Source organism: Narcine bancroftii, chromosome 3 (genome assembly GCF_036971445.1).
Source record: "Narcine bancroftii isolate sNarBan1 chromosome 3, sNarBan1.hap1, whole genome shotgun sequence".
NCBI lineage: Eukaryota > Metazoa > Chordata > Chondrichthyes > Torpediniformes > Narcinidae > Narcine > Narcine bancroftii.
The window spans coordinates 287,019,352-287,043,291 of record NC_091471.1 but is presented as its reverse complement, the minus strand read 5'-3'; the positions used below and the strand labels follow the sequence as shown (position 1 = coordinate 287,043,291).

General features: G+C 46.0%; 1 protein-coding gene across 6 annotated transcripts in view; it reads left to right on the top strand.

The window, feature by feature from the left end:
• LOC138758907 (paralemmin-1-like) overlaps window positions 1-23,940 on the top strand; it is a 178,872-nt gene that overhangs the window by 94,744 nt on the left and 60,188 nt on the right. For all 6 annotated transcript variants that reach the window (XM_069928493.1, XM_069928492.1, XM_069928494.1 and 3 more), the window contains one exon: window positions 20,729-20,809. In XM_069928493.1, coding sequence (XP_069784594.1) covers window positions 20,729-20,809 — 81 coding nt within the window. The remainder of the gene's footprint in view (window positions 1-20,728; window positions 20,810-23,940) is intronic.

The following is a 23,940-nucleotide window of genomic DNA, read 5'->3' as shown; positions in this document are numbered from 1 at the left end:
AATTTCCCACACACACCCCCTTCAGTGGCTAACAAGTAGTCTAAAGCTAAGCGGTTCTGAAACACCGTGGCCCTAATCTGTTGCTGCTCTTCTGCCAACAGATCAAGGGCTGCGGCGGTGTCATTGGTGATAATTTCCAAAATAGCTTGTAAACGAATCAGACGGTTTAACATGTAAATTGGGGTTCGATATCCCCAGGACCCATCCTGTGCCCAAGTAGCAGGTCCATAATAAGAAATAATGCGCTCTGGAGGCCAGTCCTCTCCCCACTCACCGATCTTTAAATCCCTCTTCTGGCGGAGCCCCTGATATACACGCGCTGCTAACTGATGGGAGTCGTTCTGTGGTAACAGCACAAATTGTGGTTGAATGATACCTATACAGCACGTTCCCCTCCAGTCTGGCTCCAAAAAAGTGTAAGCCGTATTCCCACAAATCCAATATAAACCCTCTGGGGCAAATCCGTGTGGATAGGGATGAGCCCAAAATTGTCTGTTATCTGTTATCTGTTATCTGTTATGGGTCTACAATGTGTTACCTTCTGTGGGGACAGGAACCACCGGGGTCGCTGAGGATGCCATCGAGGGAACTTCCCCAAGATCTTAACCCTTGTACATCTCGAGTCTCCTTTATAATGCCTGCCTTGCTCCTTCCTGATACATTCCTCTCCCAATGGGTGATTAGCTAGCTGCCATGTCTGGCGGGGGCGCGTTTCATCTGCCGATCCGTGAAAACTCATCATCTCCCATACTTCCAGGGGCTCCCCGCTCCATGGCCATGATCCATCTCTTGTGGGTCCCCCACATACCCAACAGTTTTTAACCCCCAAGAGTTCTGCCGTAGTTTGGCAAAGGTCTACCCATCTGTTGTCCCCTACTCTGTGAGTGGCAGCCTGGCGTTTAGCGTTGTCATAGATATCCCCCTTTTCTCTGTCCCATACGTATGGTTGTTTTCTCTTTTGCCACATGGGGTCCCACTGTATCCTCTGAATGGGAATTGAGCCCCCTTTCTCCTTATCTTGGTCTCCCTCCGGGGCACAAAACCATGTTACTCCTTGGGGACAGCGGTCTCGATTTGATGTGAACTGTAAAGAGCCCTTATTGAATTTAACATCATACACTTGTCCATTATGCACACACTTACGTCCTGTGTGAGTCCCCACACAGTGTTCAGGAAAGTTAGTCCAATCAGTAAAGTACTGTTCTTTTTCGTTGTGCGACCCCCAGGCCGAGTGCACACACTTTGTACAGTGGTTTTCTACTCCAGCCCCTTCAAGGGCTCGGAATACCAGTACCCATAGTCCCCACATAGTATTCATCCCAGCTTCTTTCATTGTTTTGATGCCAATAACTTGATTATGCCGTCAACCACTGATACACAGTCACTGTAATCCAATAGTCTCTTTAAAAAAAGGACTTTAAGTGTTCTTAGTCCGTGGTTGCTTCACAGGTTCTCAGTCACCTCCGTTCGAATCTGTTCCAGTGTCCATGTCGGTGGGTCCGTTGCTGCACACTGACTCCAATGATACCACGTCTCGCCTTTTCCTTGTAGTCGAACCGCGTGGGACGTCCTCTCCACCACTCGGTAGGGTCCTGTCCACCTGGGCTCCGACCACTTTCCCTTGATGACCTTTAGCAGAATCCACTCCGCGACTGAAGGTATCGGTGTTTCCCCTTCTCTGTTGGGACTTGTGACCTGTTGTGAAAAATCTGACACCAGAGCCGTTAGTTTATCATAATACAGCCTGCATCCCATTGAACTTACCTCATTCTTCGTAGTCTGACTTCCGGCTCCTGGTCCCGGGAACTGGTGCCCCGTTCGTAGTTCATATGGAGTGAATCCTGTCACAGAACTTACCGAACTCCTTATTGACATTAATGCCAGAGGCAACGCATCCACCCAATTTAGTTTGGTCCGTGCCTGTACTTTCCCGATCTTACCTTTTATTGTTTGGTTCATCCTCTCCACTATTTTCTGCCATGTTAATGCCTTCATGGGTAAACGTAACATTTGGAGCATTCAGGATCTTTTCTAGTCTCGTCTGCCTTAACGAAGTCATTGTAAATGCTGTGGAGCTCACAAATGCTACAATACTATGTGTTGTTAATACTGTCAGGCCCTGTCCCATTACTATGTGTGCCACCTTTTGTAGAATCTTTGCTACTCCTGCTGCATGTCTTGTACATGGTGGGTGTCTGTCTTCCGTTGGGTCTAGTGTGATACTCCCATACATGAGCACACATCTTCCACCCCCTTTTTTCTGAAAACGAACACCATCAATTGTGTGTGCTTTTTCAGAAACATCCAAAAAGAAAGGTAGTTATAATTTGGAATCGCCAAATCTATAGCTGTTGTAAGAGCTTGCTTCAATAGAATAAAACTCATCTCAGCCTGTGCAGTCCAATCAAGTGTAGCTCCCAGATTCCTCATCCCCTGCTCATTCACCAAAGTTCGCAGTGGATGTGTCAACTCACCATACGATGGGATAACCTGCCTACTATAACCTGACAAACCCAAAAACAAAAGCATCTCCTTTACTGTCTTTGGTTTTGGATGATGTAGTATTGCATCTGCCAAATAGGGGTGTAATCTGACAGTTCGAAGGTCATGGGATCAACCTGCTGACAAAAACCCACATCTGCTGATCCCACTGACCACAGGTTCTCAGGGAGAGAGTCTAGCATAGGGGCTGAGTCGGGGTGATCCATCTTCTCCCTACCATGAAATCGTTCAATCTGTCTATGCTCAAGGAGGACTTGATCATATGTAATGGACCAAATTCTGTATGCCTGAGCAGATGAGGAGAACTGCACTGTCGGTATTTGGGTGTCAGACCAGTCCCTCAGGGACTTCAAGTTCCGACACATCGGTCCCAAATCTTTTGCCTGATGAGTAGTGCCAATTGCAAGGGTGACATGAGGGATGGCCTCACCTGCCATCTCCTACCATTCCAGCTGTTCAGATGTCAGTGCCACCGCAGCGGCCACTCCCTCCTTTCCTATCACTATGTAGTCCGAATTAATTTCCCATTGCCTGCCCTCTACCTCTTCATAAAAGGCATGCTGATACATTTCATCCCCATCCCTATCGTAAAAGAGGGTCATATGGGGAGGGTCCGAGGGAGGGGTATACGGGTGTAACGTCTGGATCCACGGCTTCCATTGATTATAAAGCTTTAGCAGCCCTCCCTTCTGTGGGTCCTCAGGTTGCAGCAGCCCCCAGTAAATGTCAGCCCATTGTCCCTCAGACGCGGATCCTCCAGCTGCCGCCAACAACATCTGAGAACTGGAATGCAGTGTAGTTACTGAACAGTTCATAGAATATCCATTTGGAAAGGTGACCTCTATTCCGCTGGGTCCACAAAGGATCGATGCTCCACACTTGACCAACAGGTCTCTGCCCAAGAGATTGGTAGGGCACCTGGCTGACAAAATGTATTGATGTGTAAAAGTCTGTCCTGCCACAGAAGTGACTAGTGGTGTAGAAAACGGCAGATTTTCTGGTGTACCCGAGAACCCTATCAGCTGGACGCTAGAGGATGATGTTTTATCTTGAAATTCAGTGCCAGTGAGTGTTGAAAATCTGGCTCCCGTATCCACTAAAAAGGATACTTCCATGTCCATAACTTTAATCTGCAGGAAAGGGTCTGCCAACCTAGCCTGCTCGTGGGTGCTCGGGCTCCGTCACTGTGGGCAATATTGCTCCTCCTCTGTCAGCAAAGGGAATTGTCTCTTTGGAGCTAAAGCCGCATGGGGTGCCTGATGTACCGGGGGTGGCACTGACGATCTCTGGGACTGGACCCAATGCTCATTTTGTGGTGGTCCATATCCCCTTCCCCCAGTGTCCCGAGGATCCCAAGCCAGGGGGCAGTCTCTCTTCCAGTGTCCTGGCTGACCGCATACAAAACATACGGCTGGCTGCATTCATGGAGCACCCCGACCTCTCCCTCTTACTCGGAATCCCCCCATTGGACCTCCCATTCTGGCCACATAGGTGGGACCCGGTGCCCAATATGGGGCCGGGTGCCAACTCATATTATTCCCTTGTGGTGGCTGCGTTGGCTGCTGAATCATCTGGTTTGCACCCTTTGAGGAAATCTTTTTTTCCTCATTCGCCTTTTGCCTAGCCTCTGCTAATTGAAGCTTAAGGAGTTGCACTTGTGCCGACTCCGTAGTTTGTTTGTCCTCCTTTTGCTTAGCCCTGTAACGTTTCAGGTGATGGGTCAAATATTTTCCCCATTGCTCACTCGAGCAGCCAGGAATATCAGGGTTATTCTCTAACGTCTCCCTCACAACAGCTGGCAGTCCGCTTGTTACTGCAGCCCTAAAGAGTGTAGTCTGCAAGGGATCTGTGGCTGGGTGTACTCCTGCTTTATCAGTCCAACTCTCCCTACACTGACTCAAAAAAGTCGAGATCTCCTCATCCTCCTTTATGGAAAAGGTCAGGGACTGCATGACACCGGGGGGAACGGGGAACTTATCTCTCATTGCCCCTCCTACTGCCGTAGCATGGTTGGCAAATGGCTCAGCATCGAGGCACCTAGTGATTCCTGCGATCATTTCTACCTGCTGAATCTCCCACAGCCCAAGCTGTTTCCCCAATAATGCTCTCCAATCCCCTATGGCTATCTTATGTCCCATCGTAAATTGGCAGAACTTTCCCATCCACGCTCCACCTCCCTCAGTCGGAGGTGGCATTTTGTCCAAAATACAATTCATGTCAGTGAATGAGAAGGGTTGATACCTTTCCCCAATTTGCGGACCCTCATAAATTAGCAGCATCTGTCTATATCTTTCTGGAAGCCGTACTTCCCCCCTTTCCCGCAACGCATATCCCAAAGGGAAGCGAGGGTTCTCCTGACCCTGTCTTCTGTGTGTGATCATGCTTCCCTCTCTGCTTCTCCTAAGTACAGTAACAGCCGGGTTTTTCCAAACCCTCGTGGTACCTTCCCCTGACTCTGCAGCTCTTTCCAAATCTGTTCGTACCGTTCCCTAGCCTGTCCTTCCTCTCCCTTCAGTCATCCTCCCAGTAATTGATCCCTTGTTATCTCCCACTGTCGGTTTACAGATAGGGGAACCCCTCTGTCTCCCCCGAGCTCTTGCCCTACATCCCTATTTACTCCTTCCATCTCCGTTCTGATCTTTAACCCTTTAGAGTTCGTGATTTTGACACCCTGCAATCTACTTCGTCCCTTCCCACGTTGTATAACCACTAGATGACCAGCAGCTCCCTGAAAACAGGTGTTCCCCTTCAGGGATGATCAGAGAGAGAGCCAGCTGGGGGATTATGTGTCTCGTGGTTGTGTGAAGTGTCTATTGTTTGTTTTGCGGTTAGTCTGTGTACACAGGTGCCTCACTGTGTGACTGCCTATCCCCACTGTGTTTCCCTGATCCGTATTCTAAATACCTTGCCTCTATGCCCTCTCTACCCTGTAAAACAGTACAATCTGTAACCTCTGCTACCCCTTTTTCAGAAGTACTTAAAACATCGAGAGTAATACAGTGATATACACAGCAACAATACCAGCGTGCATGAAAAAACAGTTAAATGCCGAACACCTTATATAGATACTTATTACTATTATGGTACACGATTCTTAAACAAATACTTATTACACACTATAGAAACAAATAACTATCACACAATACACCTTATACAGATACTTATTATACACTACTATGGTACACGATTCTTAAACAAATACTTATTACACACTATAGAAACAAATAACTATAACACAATACACCTTATACAGATACTTATTATACACTACTATGGTACACGATTCTTAAACAAATACTTATTACACACTATAGAAACAAATAACTATCACACAATACACCTTATACAGATACTTATTATACACTACTATGGTACACGATTCTTAAACAAATACTTATTACACACTATAGAAACAAATAACTATCACCCCATACACCTTATACTACTTGGCCAAGTGTCTAAATCTACCTCTCGAGATTGCTACAAGGGGCTCCAACCCCGTACTACTAGAGGGACCTCAACCTCCTTAGAGGGATTCCAACCGGACCTCAACCTCCTTAGAGGGATTCCAACCTTTTCCTAGAGGGACCTCAACCTCCGTAGAGGGATTCCAACCTCCTTTTCCTCGAGGGACCTCAACCTCCGTAGAGGGATTCCAACCGGACCTCAACCTCCTTAGAGGGATTCCAACCTTTTCCTAGAGGGACCTCAACCTCCGTAGAGGGATTCCAACCTCCTTTTCTTCGAGGGACCTCAACCTCCGTAGAGGGATTCCAACCTCCTTTTCTTCGAGGGACCTCAACCTCCGTAGAGGGATTCCAACCTCCTTTTCTTCGAGGGACCTCAACCTCCGTAGAGGGATTCCAACCTCCTTTTCTTAGAGGGACCTCAACCTCCGTAGAGGGATTCCAACCTCCTTTTCTTAGAGGGACCTCAACCTCCGTAGAGGGATTCCAACCTCCTTTTCCTCGAGGGACCTCAACCTCCGTAGAGGGATTCCAACCTCCTTTTCCTAGAGGGACCTCAACCTCCGTAGAGGGATTCCAACCTCCTTTTGTTTTATTCTTGTCTTTAACTAGGTCTTTTGCAGAGTAGTGACAACACACAATTTTATCTTTGCCAATAGCAGAACTTCGTTTGAACAGGCGTCTGCTTACCTCCCTCTGTTGAATGGTCACTTGTTGTTATCATCACACCACAATCGACCGGTGTTTCATATCTTTTCTTCCGTCACTTCTCCATCTTCATCACGTCGGGGTCACCAAATTGTTGGACTCTGGCTTTAATTTATTTACTCTTAATTTAGTCTATGTGTGAACTGAGTCCAGCGCGTTCGTTGAATGAAGTGATAGGAGAAGGTATTCGGTTCAACAGTCAGTTTATTACACCACACAGCACAGCACAGCACAAGAATAAAACTTAACAGAGCTCTGGGTCAGTCTGTTAGTTCATAGGTCACCTGCCAGTGAGCTACTCCCCGAGACTGACCCCTATTGTCCAGTTGGCACAGTTTATATAGGTCAATCTTATCACACAGAACAAAAGTTGTTTTCCCTGCTAGATCTTTTTGCATAAGGGTTATCACAAGTCATCTCCTGTTTTGCAGATTTCTGGGGTGTAGCATTCCCATGTTAATCCTCCAGGCCAGACTATCCTGTTGTTTAGATCTGAAATTAATTCATCCCCAGATATTTCTAATCACCATTCGGTCCCTGTCTGGCCAATTTCTGCTGTTCTCTTTAACACCTCCTCGTGCCTTAATCTTCCTCCTAGACTGGTTTTCCATTCCCTTTGATTCTTGCGGGCCATTCTTTGTTCTGATCTGGCCTGTGTCTCCTGTGCTACTTCCCACCTCCTTCAGTTGAGCATTCCTCCTAAATCGTTTTATGCATATCCTCTCCCTGTATCTTGGGAGCAGCCAATTTTGTTCAGCCAACTTTGCTCCATGCTGTGACAGCCACTTAGCCACATTCCTCTTTCCCTGACTCATGCAGTACAAATAAACTTATTGATTAATCCTTTATTTCATAATGTTTTAACCCCTAGATTCCAACAGAACCTTATCAATAAGTTGTATTCTCAGGTTTCTAAACTTCAAATGAGTACAGACCCACAGCCCCATGTGGCACAGATGGATTCCCTTCTCTTGAACTACAAACATCTTGCACAAAAGGCTTTCTTTTTCTTAGCCAGGATTAAAGACTCCCGCTCCGTGGGTTCTGAGGTGATTGGTAAAACCAAGTTAGGAATGGCAGGTTCTTCCTCAGATGGGGCAAGCAGGTGTGTGGGTGGATTGTGAGATGGAGAACCCCTTCCTTCCAATTACATGGGGTGCATCTGAGTGCTCTCAACACCTTGAGAGTCCCAATACAATTCTGACAGGCAAAAATTCCCTGAAATCCATGGGGATATTGCAATCCCTTCAATCAGATTAGGAGCACATCCTTCCACATCTTCTTCTGCCTGTTTGGAAATCATTCTCTGCAACAAATAAAATTGTTTGAAATTTAAATTTAGACAAACAGCGTTTTAACAGGCCATTTCAGCCCACAAGTCAGCGCTGCCCAATTTACACCCAATAAACCTACACCCCCCCCCAGTACATTTTGAACAGTGGGAGCCACTGTGGAAAACCCACACAGACTTGGGGAGAACATACAAACTCCTTATAGACAGCGCTGGATTCGAACCCTGGTTCTGATCGCTGGTGCTGTAAAGGCCGGTTGAAGAACTTGATGCCTCTGCAAGCTACCAATATTTTATGTACCTGAATGTACTTCACCTAACCTACCTCTTCACCCCAATGTGCCCTGATTTACCCCTATCCTGCTGACAGCTGCCCTCTCCTCCACACCAGACCTACACCATACCCTCAAAGATAGCTGGCCAACGTAGACAGGGAAACAAAGTCAGTGACTCAGCACACAGATCTGTGTTAATCAAGGTTACGATCATGCAATCCATCCACTGACAAACATTAGCATGACTGATAACACCACTCAACTGAATTACTTTGTGTCTGGCACCAGGCCTCACATCCATTTCTAGACCTGCGCTGAACAGAGTAATCTGTAAGAATGAAGGTCACCCCATACTTTATTTGTGTACATTATAGACAATAAAAGAAGAACTGTGAGAATGGTGGGGGGATGGGTTTTGGGTTGCTGGTGTGATCTCTCACTGCTCTGCTCACCACTGGGTATACGTATTATCAGCCACATTTATCGCAACTTAATCCAGGGAACAGCTGCCCGCTGGTGATACAAGGGAGACAGCAATAGGCTAACGAGTTTCCCAACCCCAACCCGCTCAATCTTTACCATCACCTCTCCTCCTCATCACTTCCCCTTCCAACCTGGCAGTGGTGGTTGGGCGGGGTGGGGGGGTGGGGGAGCCTGAGATCCGAGGATGGTTTCTACCTTAAATTGGTGGAGTGGTGGATGGTAAAGAAGGTGATCAAATGATAGAGAAGGAGATGGATCAGAGAACGCTGTGCACAGTACAGGCCCCTCTGACCCTCTATGTTGTGCCGGCCTATATATTCCTACCAATAAAAACAGAAACCCTCCCTTCCTCATTACCTTCTGTTTTTCTTTCAATCATCTGCCTAAGATTCTCTTAAATCCCCATATAGTTTCAGCCTCCACCCCCTTTTCAGGCGCCCACCCACACCTCTACATAAAACACCTACCCCAGAACTCTAGGCTCCCTTCACTTTGTTATAGATGTCCTCTGGTGTTTGCCACTCCTGCCCTGGGAAATAAAAAAGGTGCTGGGGTAGGGTGGGGGGGGCGCAGTGCTAAATATTTAGGTGTCAGAGCTCACTTAAAAATGGCAACAAGGAGGTCTTGCGAGACGCGGCCTTGGTGGCCGCCATGTTGTGTTTGGCGTTGTAGAATGGAGAGCAAACAGTGGGATGAGGAAGGTGAGTGACCGGTCATGGAAGCAGCATGTTCGTTGTATGTCCAGAATAGCGCTCAGCAGGAGGGAGGGGTGGGGGGCGACCAGTTCTGACAGCAGTACACCCACCACTGGCTGTACTGTACCTTTCAGAACCTTGTAGACTTCTTTTAAGTCACCTCTCATTCTTCTTCACTCCAAAGAGAAAAGCCCGAGCTCCTCAAGCCTTGACTCGATAGACTTATTTTCCACATCAATTGGAGATATGGGCGAGAAATGGCAGACAGTGTTAAATCCAGACAAGAGTAAGTTGTTGAGCCTTGGGAGGTTAAATGCAACAGGAAAGTATATAGTAAATGGCAGGATCCTTTGGAACATTGATGTACGGGGGGAATTATGGGGTGCAGGTCCATAGCTCCCTGAAAATGGCAACACAAGTAATATAGAGTGGTAAAGAAAGTGTACGTTTACCGTCGTTGACTGGACCATTGAGTATGAAAGGTGGGGAGTCCTGATGCAGCTACAAACTTTGGTCGGGCTACATTTGCGGTGGAGTGTGCATTTATGGTCCCCACAATTGGAGCTGGAGACTTTGGAAAAAGCACAAATGAGGGTCACCAGAATGTTCCCTGGATTGGAGAGGTGGGGGATTGTTTTCTCCGAGATGTCGAACACGAAAGAGTGACCTGCAAGAGATACGTAAAATTGGCGTAGCGGTTACCACAGCACCTTTACCGCGCCAGCGATCGGAACCAGACCTGGATTTGAATCCCGTGCTGTCTGTCAGGAGTTTGTACGGTCTCCCCGTCTTTGCGTGGGATTTTTTTCTAGGGGTTCCGGTTTCCTCCCACCATTCAAAACATACTGGGGTGTAGGTGCAGAGCTCGTCGAAAGAACCAAAGAGACGTGTTGATCCAAACGAAGGCTTTTATTAGCAAAAGACAGGAGCTCTTCACAGGTGGCCGACCAGTCCGGAATGATCCGACCTGGCTAGGGACACAACCCTTTAAGGGCCAGACAGTAGGCGTGGCTTAGCTCTCAGCCAATCGCTGTAAGCACAGTCTAGATACAGTAATTATATACATTGGTGATAGGTCTGTACTATCACAGTAGGTTAATGGGGTGTCAAATGGGCGACACCATGGTGTAGATCTCTATGAATCTACCATTCCATGACTATTCAAATGGGCGACACGGACTCAGAGGGCCGAATTGGCCTGTTACAGTGCTATAGATTTAATTAAAAAATTTAACTTAATTTAAAAAATTATGAGAGGCATAGATAAGGTAGATCATCAGAGGAGCAGAGGTGTAGGTTTAAGGAAGGAGGGAGGAGGGAAGTTCAAAGGAGACTTAAGAGAGTGATAGTGCCTGGGGACCTAATCCAGGACCTGCTCAGTCTACACTGCTAGAAGTTTGTGGTTTGGGACCTTTTCTGTCCTCAAGGTGTGGATGGAATGGGCATGGAGAGTATGTTTCCCATGGTGGGGGAGTCTGGGACCAGAGGATTGAGCTTCAAAATACAAAAATATCCCTCTAGACAGAGATGTGGAAGAATTTCTTCATCACCGCAGACGGCTATGGAAGCCATGTCATTATTTAAGATGGAGGTAAATAGGTTCTTGATTAAGAAGGGAATCAAGGGTCAAGGGGAGAAGGCAGGAAAATGGGGCTGAGAAAGATAGTAAATCAGCCGTGATGAAATGGGAAGAAGACACGATGGGCCAAATGGTCTAGTTTCAGTCCTATGATAATAGATTAAGCCCAATCATGCCAGTGGGAAACAATTTCAACGCCAATGACTACTGGGTTAAGTTCTTCACGGAAAAAGTGTGTTGTTGGTTTTCACATGAATCACTCAGTTGCAGTGATGTTAACACCATCATGTTTGTAACTACAGTCGTCGTTGTTTGGGCTCCTGGGTGAACAGTGATCACAGCAACAATTGAGAAGGCCTAAGATCTTACAGTACAGCTGATGACCTGAGAGGCTTTGTTCACAGGGACTTGGAGGATGATGAGCTGAGTGTCCACTCTGGAGTTTCAAGTGGCTCGCAATGTGGCTAATGCATTGGGCTAGCTCAGTAATGTGAGGAGCAGTAAGGCCGGGAACTGAGTCAGGGGCAGGAGGAGCGGAGAACCCACTCACAACCAACCAACAAGCCCCACAGGTGCAGGACGATCTTCCCATTGACCTGGTTCACTGGCAGAGGCTCCCTCAACACATCAGACCCCAGTGTCTCGGAAGCCTCAGAATCTTCACAAATAGGTAGCAAATTTACACCCCCTGCCGCTCCAGTGAGCCGGGTTCAACCCTGACCTCTGCAGTTGTCTGCGTGGAGTTTACACGATCTCCCGGTGAACCCCCACCCGGGTGCTCCATTTTTCTCTGATATCCCAAAAATGAGCAGTTGTAGGGTTAATTGGCCATTGTCCCTAGTGAGTGGCAGGGTCTGAGAGGAGTTGGGAGAATGGAATGGGTTAGGGTAAGATGAGAATCAATGGATGTAGTAGCGTACAGGCCAGGGGTGCTGTGTTGGGACCATGGTGTAGATCTCTATGAATCTACCATTCCATGACTATTCATATACTGCAATCTAGCAGGACAAACACATCTTCATGATATTCCAGCCAGTCATCATGATCCTCTCTTCTTGTGATAGCCTAACTTTCCTCATCTCATTGCACTTCATAGATAGCTGCTTGAGGTCAATGGATTCTCTCGTCAAATGTGGTTAGCACTGCTACCTGAGGAGCCCATTCCAGTGACGACAGGAAGCACGGTTGAGGAGTCCCCTGGCGTGCTGAATTGTGCATCTGGTACCTGGATAGCATTGGAGGTGTTGTTGGTTCCCCAAGGCACCCAGAATGGCTGTGGCATCCAGCTGTCCATGCAGAAATGGTCTTTAGAGCTGCGCAATTAAAAAATCCACGGGTAGAAAAAGGCACCCCCACCTCTCTGTAGAGCCAGGTGTACACAGGGTCTGAATTTCAAAGAGTTTCACTGGGTTACGTGACATTGTGTGGGGCAGCGCTCAGTCCTGCTCTGCCTTCCGCAAAATCTTCTCTGCTCCCTCTCCAGCTTGACAAAGTCCTGCCTGGAGTGTATTGGCATATGCTTTAGTGTATATTCCACCCGTGGTACCAACAGAAGATCCATGTCATCTTCAATGCAGATTAAGCCAGTGGCAACGCTAGAGGGAAGGGTATCCAGGCGCTCTCTTCTGCTTGTTCGATGAGAGCCCAAACCTCGCCATTTAAAATACAAGTGGGAAGCGTGAAGAGACGAAGGACGTATTAGCAGGGTGAGCATCTGCTGGTGGGGGGGGGGGGGGGGGGGGAGGCGTGGCTCTGGCTGGACTGGGGTCAGAGTTCACTGGAGGGTGTAAAATGGAAGTCGTGTTGCCCATGTAGGAAATCTATGAAGTCAAGCAAATAGATGCCAAATTACTTGGTTTCTGTCTTACTGTCAATCTCCCTTCCCAAGAAAGCAGGAGAAACTGCCTCATTAAATATATTTAAGGCAAAGTTAGATAGATTTATGGGGTATAGGTGGGCAGGTGGAGCTGAGTCCATGGCCAGGTCAGCCATGACCTTATTGAATGACAAGCAGTCTCAATGGTCCAGAAGGTCGACTCCTGTTCCTACTTCTTATGTTCTTACTAACCCTGACAAAATAGGAAACGTCGTTTTCCACCAGCTGAAGGGAACAGCCTCAGTCAAGTAGTGATGACACAGTCACGGGTTCAAATCCCCTGTCTCGTTCCTATTAAAGCCTCAGTGCGGCTGATGTTTGGGCCAACATTCCAATCTCTTTTAAGATCCCACTCAGCTTTACAATTTCTGCATTTGTTTTTTAATCACGACCTTGATATTAAAAGCACAAATAATTCATGCATCAACCTCAGGAATGGAAAGTAGTGAGACAGTATCTCCACTGTCCTCAAGAACCTCTCCTGAACATTCTCCAATGATCAATTTTGTTCTATATGCAGCTAAAAAAGTTCAACCCATAAACCTCTTTCCTGTTCACCTTTTAGTTGATCTAAGAAAGACCTTGGCTTCTTGGTTTCCTTTGATTGTGTTCATAATTTGCTGGGGTTTTTCCGAAGAATTCTCCGTTGATAATCTGTGGAAAACTTTTTTGTTGAACCGCTGCTTGGCCTTGTCTATCAGCAACAAGCCACTCTCATCGTTAACATTTCCTCTTCCTAAAGGGAAGGATGAAGTCTCTGCAGTATACGTGCCATTATCGCTCTTACCGACATTTGAATCACATCACTAATATGTTGGGTCAACTTACTGGCGTCTGTCATTTGCTTTATTTACTATCTGGATTTCACTGCAGATTCTTAGCTGGCCAATTGGGATGGTCACATCTTCCAGAATGTAATTTGGCGGATGACAAAATAATCGCAGAAAATCAAACTCTTCATAGAAGCATGCAAATGGACAAAACGCTTGCACCCTTTTAAAAGCCCACGTTCCAAAGTGAAGATGAGGTTCAGGGGATTTCTCGGTTCTCTGCCTTCATCCTTAGGAATCTTTCCCGCAGCATTCCTGCCGTCTCTGTAATCCAGGAGGTTGCACAGGGTCCAGAACTGGCCACAAGGTTTAGGCCCTGCCCACTCCTCTCAGTCACTCCCCATCTTTGGACACACTTATGTGGAGAAGCTTCAATCCCAAATAAGGTATTCATGACTATGGTCACTTGTGGCTCTGCGATCTCCCTTCAGGCTTTCAGTTGATGGAATTGTACTGGACTCAGTTCCGCAGGATTTCCCCACTTTTACAGAGGGTTGTAAATTTAACTCTGCATCTGTTTATGAGGCCAGGTGTGGGAGATCCAAGGGAAGCTAGCCTAAGGCATTGGCACTATACTCCAGCCTCCCAGTCCCCAGGATAGGTCTTGATTCCCGTCCTCAAGGGCCAACATGTAGGTCAGGCCAACATGCAGAATCAAACACAATGAACTAATCTCTGAATGAAGGCATGGGCCCCCCCAATTTATATATTGCATAAGTATCTCTTCCGAGCCTGAAATAGAAACCTTTTCCTGAGCCACTGCTAAGCTCCTTCTCTGATTCCTCCTTGTAGCCCAGGGCCCTGTCACTGAAAGGATCTGCCCTACTATGCCCAGATTCCACTGTGCCCCAGAAATGGGTATCATGTTCAGTTATAAAAGGCACTTCAAGATCATGCACTTATTAACCATCCTTTCAGCCACTGTGGTATAAAAGGATAAAGGATGATTCACGTTGAATTAAACAGAGAGGAGAGGAAAAGAGATCCATTGGAACTGCTGCCTCCTTGTTGAAATATTACATCTTCCTGTAACATGCTAATTTTCCTTTCAAAATTATTGGCAAGCTGGGAACTTCAAAAGTAATGGACATCAATTTTATAAACCAGTCTTCATCCGAGCTTTGAAAGATTGGGAACCCCCCAGTTAAATGGGTTCTTTCAACTTTTGTGAATCAGATTCTTGGCGTTCAGAGCACGGAAACATTTTTTAAAAGAATGTTGTCGTCGCCCCAGCTGAACTGGCCGCACATCACAGAGCAGCATTTAATAAGGCTTTGACTTTGTAGTGCCATCATTGTTAGCCCAGAATTTAGGCGGGCCTCAATGTTCCCTGCCTGGAAGTAGTTCTTTACTTCTGCTCAACGTCCCAGCAGTGTCCTGTGTCTCCTACATCCCTTAATAGCCCACCAGGGGTTTCCATCCCCAGGCTCAGTTACCTCAGAGGTTCTCCTTTCTTGCCTCCGCGACATAGAAATGGGAAGAGGCCATTGAGCACCATTCCGTCAGGATACTTAGCTGACATGGCCCTGCATTCGTCTCTTCACTGAACCAATAAATCCCATTCGTTTCAGTTTCAGTCCACCCCTGGTCCCTTTTGATGGGAGTTCATTTCAGATTTTTGCCGTTCCTTCTATGGAACCTTGTCTGATCCATATGATAATATTATCCATTCTTCTGAACTTTGAACTTTTTAAATTTTGCCCATCAGTGGAATTTATTTCCTGCATTTCCTCTTAACATTTGAACAATCTCGCCTAGATTATTCCAACTAACATAAGCTCGTTTTATTTCTCCTGCACTAGCGTAATCCTGTATGTCCCAGGGACATGTGCAACAGGCATGGGCATGGCTCTCTGAGACTCATACACTCTCCCTGATGTGACAGACCATGAACTGAGCTCAGGAAGCGTCCCCAGTGTTGGGCCTGGAACTCAGGGAGTGTCCCCAACGTTGGGCCTGGAACTCGGGGAGTGTCCCCTTCTTTGGGTCTGGAGCTCAGGGAGTGTCCCCAATGTTGGACACAGTGTTGAAGGAGTGTCCCCAATGATGGGCACAGTGTTCAGGGAGTGTCTCCAAAGTTGGGCCTGGAGTTCAGGGAGTGTTCCCATCTTTGGGCTTGGAGCTCAGGGAGAATTCTCACCTTTGGGCCCTGACCTCAAGGAGTGTCCCCACCTTTGGGCTTGGAGCTCAGGGAGAATTCTCACCTTTGGGCCCTGACCTCAGGGAGTGCCCCCACCTTTGGGCTTGGAGCTCAGGGAGAATTCTCACCTTTGGGCCCTGACCTCAGGGGATGTCCCCAACTTTGGGCCCATTTGGTTCAGCCTGGCTCAGTCAAAAAGGTTACAAACGTGATTCACTGGGATGTTCTTGGGACTGGAAGACTTGAGTTGTAGGGAGAGGTTGGAGAGGCTGGGTTATTCTATTCTGGAGTACAGAGATTATAAAACCATGAGTGACGTGGATAAAGTATACGTTAATGGCCTTTTACCAAGGGTAGATGATTCTAGCACTAGAGGGCAATAGGTTTAAAGAGAGAGAGGAAGGATTTAAAGGGAGTTTCAGAGGGGACAGGAGAATTTATTGAGGGTGAGTACAAGAGATTTAAGAGGAAACTGAGCGGTAACTGCAGGCTGTGGAAGCAGGTGCAATTACAATGCTCAAAAGACATGGACAGATATAGAGTTGGTAAAGGTTCAGAAGGATATGAAACAAATGCAAGCAAATGAAACTAGCCCTAAATGTCAATGGTCAGTATGGATAAGTTGGGCTGAAGGGTCTGTTTCATTAAAAAACATAAGAAATAGGAGCAGGAGGATGCCATTCAGCCCATTGAGTCAGCTCCGCTATTCAATGAGATCATGGCTGAGATCTGTGCTCTCAATGGCCTTACGACTTCCTCCCCTCAGATCCTGGTCCCATTGACAGAGGTCACTGTTTTATTGAGCTTTCGGGCTGTTTCTGTGGCCAACTCCTGCCAGTTTTAAATGGCCTTTTCACTTCTAACCCTCTGCTCCTCCACAGTTCCAAGTTCTCCTTGATTGGAAAAGTACTTTGGGGTTATTTTTATCTAAATCTTGATCACTCGCTGGTTTTGATGCAAGAAAAAAGGGAGGTGTTGGGGGGTGGGAGCACGGTGAGGAGGTGTTCATCCTTCCAAAAGGAAAGGGGCAGGAGTGTAGGCTAAAACTGATCACCCCCTGATCACTGGGTGGGTGCGGACCGCACCGGGTGATTCCGTCAGAGGGTCTATAAATTTTTTGTGCAGTATTTCAGCAGAAATTTATTATTTTTTATAAAAGTATCTCTGTAGTTTGTTATAACAATAAAAACCTTTCTCGTAAGCTTACATGTATCAATACACCTAACAAGGCTAAAACTCGATGCTAATTAACTTTTTGAACCTTCTAATGCGCTCTGGCCACAGTTCCTCCCCCCCCCCCACTCACCGCCGCCATCCCCCCCACCCATCACTGCTGCTACACACCCCCTACTCAGTGCTGCCACCACCACACAGCCCAACCCACCCCCGCTCAGCGCCACTGCCGCCACCCCGAATATGAAAGGAACACACATGCCTGCTTCTTCTGCGCGCGGTAAACTCGTACACTTAGCCCATGGGGGACACAATGAGTTACAACCTCAATGGGGGTGACACCATCTCTAGTGATGCCTCTGGTTTCGGCCTAAATCCCTTCATCAGGAAGCAAATTTCAAGCGACATTTATTTTATGTTTAATCCTGATGAAGGGTTTTAGGCCAAAATATCGACCGTCTCACACGTTCTATGGATGCTGCCTGACCTGCTGAGTTCCTCTGGCACTTTGGGAGTTCCTCCAGCTTTCCAGTATCTGCCGTCTCTCTCCCTTAACTGTGCATTTGTGATCACCCCAGCATAGGCAGGCTTTGGAATGGGGGGGTGGGGGGGGGGTGGTCTGAAGAGATTTACCAGGATGCTGCCTGGATGCAAGGAGTTAACAGGAGAGGTTAGTGAAATATGAATTGTTCTCACCATGGCTGAGTGCAGACCAGATTGGAAGTTTATAAAATTGCGAGGGGCTTTGATAAGGGCAGACAGTCAGAATCTTTCTCCCCAGGGTAAAAATTTCCAATATTAACAGGCATGCATGTAAGGCGATAAAGGGAAAATTTTTTTTTTTTTTTTTTTTAATATAAATTTTTTTATTTTTCACACCATAAATCACATTAGCCATGATATACACTATTTCTTTTCACACATATACAGTGACTTTTTCTCCCCCCCCCCTTTCCTCCCAAACCACCCCCCCACCCCCCCCTCTCATCCATTTTAGGTATACAATCTAGGTTGCATTAATCCAGTCAGGCAATGTTGTCATTCAACAAAATTACACCAGAAATTCTACTGAGTCCATTCTTTTCTTTCCTTCTCCTTCCATCAACTTAGGTAATGTTTGTCCCCGGTAGGTTTTCGCTATTGTATTTAATGTAAGGCTCCTATACTTGTTCGAATATTTCAATATTATTTCTTAACCAATATGTTATTTTTTTCTAATGGAATACATTTATTCATTTAAATTTGGTAGTTTCTTCCTTTTAATTTGGTTATGTATTCCATTAATATTTAAAGACATATAGTTCAGCGTAGCCCTTTTATATTTTGTTTATCTTCTCTTTCCGTTTTTCCATCATTACCTTTCCTCCTTTTCCATTTCTGTTTTCTTATTTTCAACTCTTTATAAGACAACATTCCTACAACATCTAACATTTTCCTTATTCTCCTATTTCTATCTTATTTATCCCCAATCTCCCCTTCACCTCCTGAGTTGTCCTTTATCCCTTGTCGGACAACCACATCTCCCCTCTCCATTTGGATTTGCGAATCCACTCGCAAGCGTCAGCTGATTGTGCAGTGACCGCTATTTCCCCCCACCCCGCCTCCCCCAGAAAAGATTTCACTTTTCATATGTCACAAAGGTCCCTCTTTTAATTCCCTCCTTATTCTCTCTATTCCATTACCTTCCCTTATTAATTCTTGTCTATACTATCTATATTTTCCTCTAAGTACAGATACATTCATGTATGCTCATTGTCTCTATTCACTCTTATACCTCTTTACCTGCATACATATCAATCGTGATCATTTTTACTCTCATTACCCGTCTTCATCCCTCAGTCTATTTTTGTCTTTACCCACATACATATCAGTCGTGATCATTTTAACTCTCATTACCCGTCTTCCTCCCTCAGTCTATTTTTGTAATTGTTCTGCAAATTTTCGTGCTTCTTCTGGATCCGAGAATAGTCTGTTTTGCTGTCCTGGAATAAATATTTTCAATACCGCTGGATGCTTTAGTATAAATTTATACCCTTTCTTCCATAAAATCGCCTTTGCTGTATTGAACTCTTTTCTCTTCTTTAGGAGTTCAAAACTTATATCTGGATAAATGAAGATTTTTTGCCCTTTATACTCCAGTGGTTTGTTGCCCTCTCTTACTTTTTCCATTGTCTTCTCCAGTACCTTTTCTCTTGTAGTATATCTTAGGAATTTTACTACAATAGATCTTGGTTTTTGTTGTGGTTGTGGTTTAGAGGCCAATACTCTATGTGCCCTTTCTATTTCCATTTCATGCTGTAGTTCTGGACATCCTAGGGTCTTAGGGATCCACTCTTTTATAAACTCCCTCATATTCTTGCCTTCTTCATCTTCCTTAAGGCCCACTATCTTTATGTTATTTCTTCTGTTATGGTTTTCCATTGTATCTATTTTTTGAGCTAGTAGTTCTTGTGTCTCTTTAGTTTTTTTATTAGATTTCTCCAATTTCTTTTTTAAGTCTTCTACCTCCATTTCTGCTGCTACTGCCCGCTCTTCCATCTTGTCCATTTTTTTTCCCATTTCTGTTAAGGTCATCTCCATTTTAATTATTTTCTCCTCTGTGTTGTTTATTCTTTTTCTTAAATCCTTAAATTCCTGTGTTTGCCATTCTTTAAATGATTCCATGTATCCTCTAATAAGAGCAAGTATATCCTTTACCTTGCCTCTCTTTTCTTCTTCTATTTCACCATACTCTTCCTCTTCTTCTTCCTCTGGGTTGACCATCTGTTGTTTCTTTGTTGCCCTTTCCTCCTCTTCTATCTTGTTTCTATTGTCTTCTGTGGTCTCTTCTTGCTGCAGGTGTTCTGCAGCTGTCGTTGCCGGCTGTGGAGATCGACTCCCCAGCTGGTCCCCCCTCCCGTCGGTGTGTTTTCTTTCATTCGCATCACGCATGCGCGAAACTTCGCGCATGCGCGGTTGCGCACTTTTACTCGGCTCTGCGAGCCATTTTTGTAGTCCATTATTTACCGACCTGAGGGAGCGGGTTTCTCTCTCCGCAGCGGGCCTCTTCGGACAGGTAAGGCCTTCACCTTTTTCCTCCTTTGTCTTCTCTTCCTCTCTTCTTACCGTTGCTTTCGACTTTTCTTTTTTTGTCGCCATCTTCTTTCCACCTTTATACTCACTTTTCTGTAACTTTTATTTCTGTGCCTTTGTGTTTTCTCTTGTTTTTCCCGACTTTTCTGGAGAGGGCTGGAGTTCACCGTCCGGCCACTACTCCATCACGTGACTCCTCGTCCGATAAAGGGAAAATTGATGGGAGTTGTTACTTTTACTTAGTGCCTGGAAGGGGCTCCCAGGAATGGTGGTGGAAGCAAATACAATGGAGCATTTAAGAGGCTTCCAGATAGACACATGAATATGCAGGGAACTGAGGGATGTGGCTTATATGTGGGCAGTAGAGACTTTGTTTGGTTTAGCATTGTGTTTGGAGCAGACATCGTGGGTTGAAGGGCGTGTTCTTGTGTTCTACTTCAATTCAGCAACATCTTAACATAGTACAACCTGGAGCAATTCATCACCTTCTCGGTGCCTGTGATTAATGATCCCATTCCTACCCAGGGTGCTGTCCTGCCTCTATTTAGGATGTTGTTGCAGTAGGGGAGAGGAGGGGCGAGGAGAAGAGGAGACAACTGGGAACCGTTCCAAACTAACCACTCCCTCTTATTCCCAGGAGAAAAGGAAACGGCAGGTGGAGATAGAGAACAAGAAGAGGCAGCTGGAGGACGAGCGACGGCAGCTGCAGCACCTGAAGGTAGGTCTCCTCGCACTGAGCTGGAGTCTCACAGATACCGCCACAGCCAGACCGGACATGGCCCATGGTCAACATGCTGACTCTGGGACAGCTCAGTTCTAATACATTGGCACAAACTTATGGGTTATTGCAGGGTTCAAACCGATTGGACCAGTGTCCACCCAGATTCCTGACATGCACAACCAGTCTGTGGTCATGTAGGCATTTATGAAATAGTTATGGTGCCTCAGTTGACAATGAAGCATCATTATTGAATCAAGTCTAACATGGTTAGGTCCTTCACGGGGAAATCTAATATGGATAGAATCTCCAGAGGGAAGTCTAATATACATTGGACCTTGACAGGGAAGTCTAACATGGATAGAGCTTTCACAGTGTTGCAGAGCAGAGGGATCTAGGAATACAAAGTGGAGTCACAGGTAAATAGGTTGGTCAAAAAGGCTTTTGGCACACTGTCCTTCAACAGTCAATGTATTGAGTTTGGAGGTTTAAGAGATAATAAATAAAAGAATGATAATACACTTTCAAAGTGACAGTAGTGCAAGAAAAAGAAAATGGTGTTTTAACTGCAAAGAAGTCTTTGTGTGGTGTTGGAGTAGTTTGTGAATAGGGTATTAAAGAGAGGTTCAAGAGCCTGTTGGCCTTTGAGAAATAACTTCTTGAATCTAGAGATATTGGACTTCAGGCTTCTGTTCCTTTTAGAGTGATGGAGGTCTTTTAAGACTTTATTCAAGAAAAATATATAAAGTGCAATAGAATGCGTACATCTTTCTTTGGATTCATTATAATTAACACCAGTTCAATATATTCTGTTTACAAATGCATCAATGCCTCCCATGTTTCCTCTTTAACCAAAGTAGCCATGAGGTATGTGAGAGAGACATGCTCTCCAGAAGCCTACAATGTACCAGTTGGCAGCATTCACTCACAGATATTGCCTTACACTGGAAGACCAATAGGTTTCAGCCAGACCAGAGGGTAGCTTTCACTGAGTTGATGATCTTCCAATTATTGTCTCGGTGTGAGTGCCTGGGAACAGTGTGTGGGCCAGAGTTACACAGCTGCTCAGGGCTAACCAATTTTTTCCCCCAAAAAAAACTATTTACAATAAATTATTCACAAAAAAGAAAACCATTCAAAGACACCTCATGCCCTTAGTGTTGTACCCATACATTTCTAACACTGTGTACTACTACGTTCATTTCTGTGGCATCTTGTTGTGACTTTTCTCTCAGTTGTTTGAGGGACTTCCCCTTGATGCCCAGTGATGAAAGGACTCTCAACCAGTCCTTCTGAATGGGGGGTCCTTAAGACCCCACTGGCAGCTACAGCACATTTAAGTAAAAGCCTTGTTTTCACCTCACGAAACAGAAATATTTTAAAAGTTATTTATGTAGTTGGTAGGAGAGAAATACAGAAGACACCAGAACTTGACTGCTTCACAAGGAAGGGGGCCAAAAACTTTCGGCGGAATCCTAAGGCAGCCATAGCCACAATATTATTGAAAATGGCTGACCTAGATTGTTGTCTTCCCCACAACGCCGTCGTGTTGGATCAGCACGTACTCCTGCAGCCCTGGAATGTGCCAGATGCCACTCACATCTCCATGTGCTGAACAAGTTTTGAGCAGGTCAAAGGGCATCTTTTGGTGAATTGATGGTCTTCCAGCAGTTCTAGTTGTCTGTCTCAGCATGCGTCCACGGGAACAGCCCGTAAATCAGAGAGTCCTCTGTCACATTGCTGCTGGGGATGAACCGTGACAAGGACATTGCATGCTTCCCAAGTCAAGTCAAGTCACCTTTATTTATCGTTCATACCATGCTTGTATAATAAAGACGAAATGGTGTTTCTCCAGGACCACGGAGCATAATTACTGAAATACAAGTTGGGATAGAAGTTAAACACAGTAAAATATTAAGACGTAAACAGTAAAAGTCCATGGTAACCTATCCATGTATGTTTTAGGAATTCAGGAACCTGATTGGAAAAAAAGTGTTGGCCAATCTGGACGTAAGGGCCCTGTGTGCTGCAGTACCTCCTACCAGATGGCAGAAGGGAAAACAGTTTACATGAGTGGTGTGTGGAGTTCTTCACAATGTTTGTTGCCTTTAGCCTGCATCAAGCGTGGTAGGTGTCTGTCACAGTAGGAAGAGACCCCCCCCCCCACCAGTGATCGTTTCTGCTGAATTCACTATCCTCTGCAGAGTCTCAGTCTGAGGTGGAACAGCTTCCAAACCAGGTGGTGATACAGTTGCACAGGATGTTCTTGATACCTCCTCTATAGAATGTAGTAAGGATGGAGGGTGGGAGATTAACTTTCCTCAGCTTTTGCAGTAAGTAGAGGGGCTGCTGGGCTCTCTTGTCTATGGAGCTGGTGTTAAGGGACCAGGTAAGATTCTCTGCCAAGTGCACTCCAAGGAACTTGATACTCTTGACGACCTCAACATTCGAGCCTCCTGAAGTCAACAACCATCTCTTTTGTTTTACTAACGTTCAGATACAGGTTGTTGGCTGTGCACTAGTATGTTAGCAACTGCACCCCATCTCTGTACACTGACTCCTCATCCTTACTGATAAGACCCACCACGGTCATGTCATCAGTGAACTTGCTGATGTGGTTCGAGCTGTGTTTAGCTGCACAGTCGTGGCTGCAAATCTGCATCCTGCAGTCTCCGTTCCTCCGCAGCCATCTCAGAGACAACATGCAATTGTGGGCGCTATTTCTGTTGTACAGCAAGGATCTGATTGGGAGGGCTTCTCTCACTGCCGCCCAGGCTGTCTTCCACTGGCAATGAGGCATTCCTCCAGTCTGCTCGGGGAACCACCCCACAGTATCGATCGAGTCCTTGTCCATCAGAGCCTGCAGTCCTGACCAGTTCAAAGTCTAGCTGACTGGGACATTGAGCAGCCACAAGACTAGGCCCATCCTTTGCAACATCTGGACAGACAGCACCTAGTGGCGCTTGGTGCTATTGTACTTTGATTCAACGCACGGCCTGATGCAGCCACACACCAAGGTGGTCATCAGGATGAGCTTCACATTGGGTATGCCTCTGTCCCTGTTGTCTGGTCACTTATGCATAGTGACCTTTCGGACCCTTTCCATTTTGGATCCCCATATGAACCTAAAG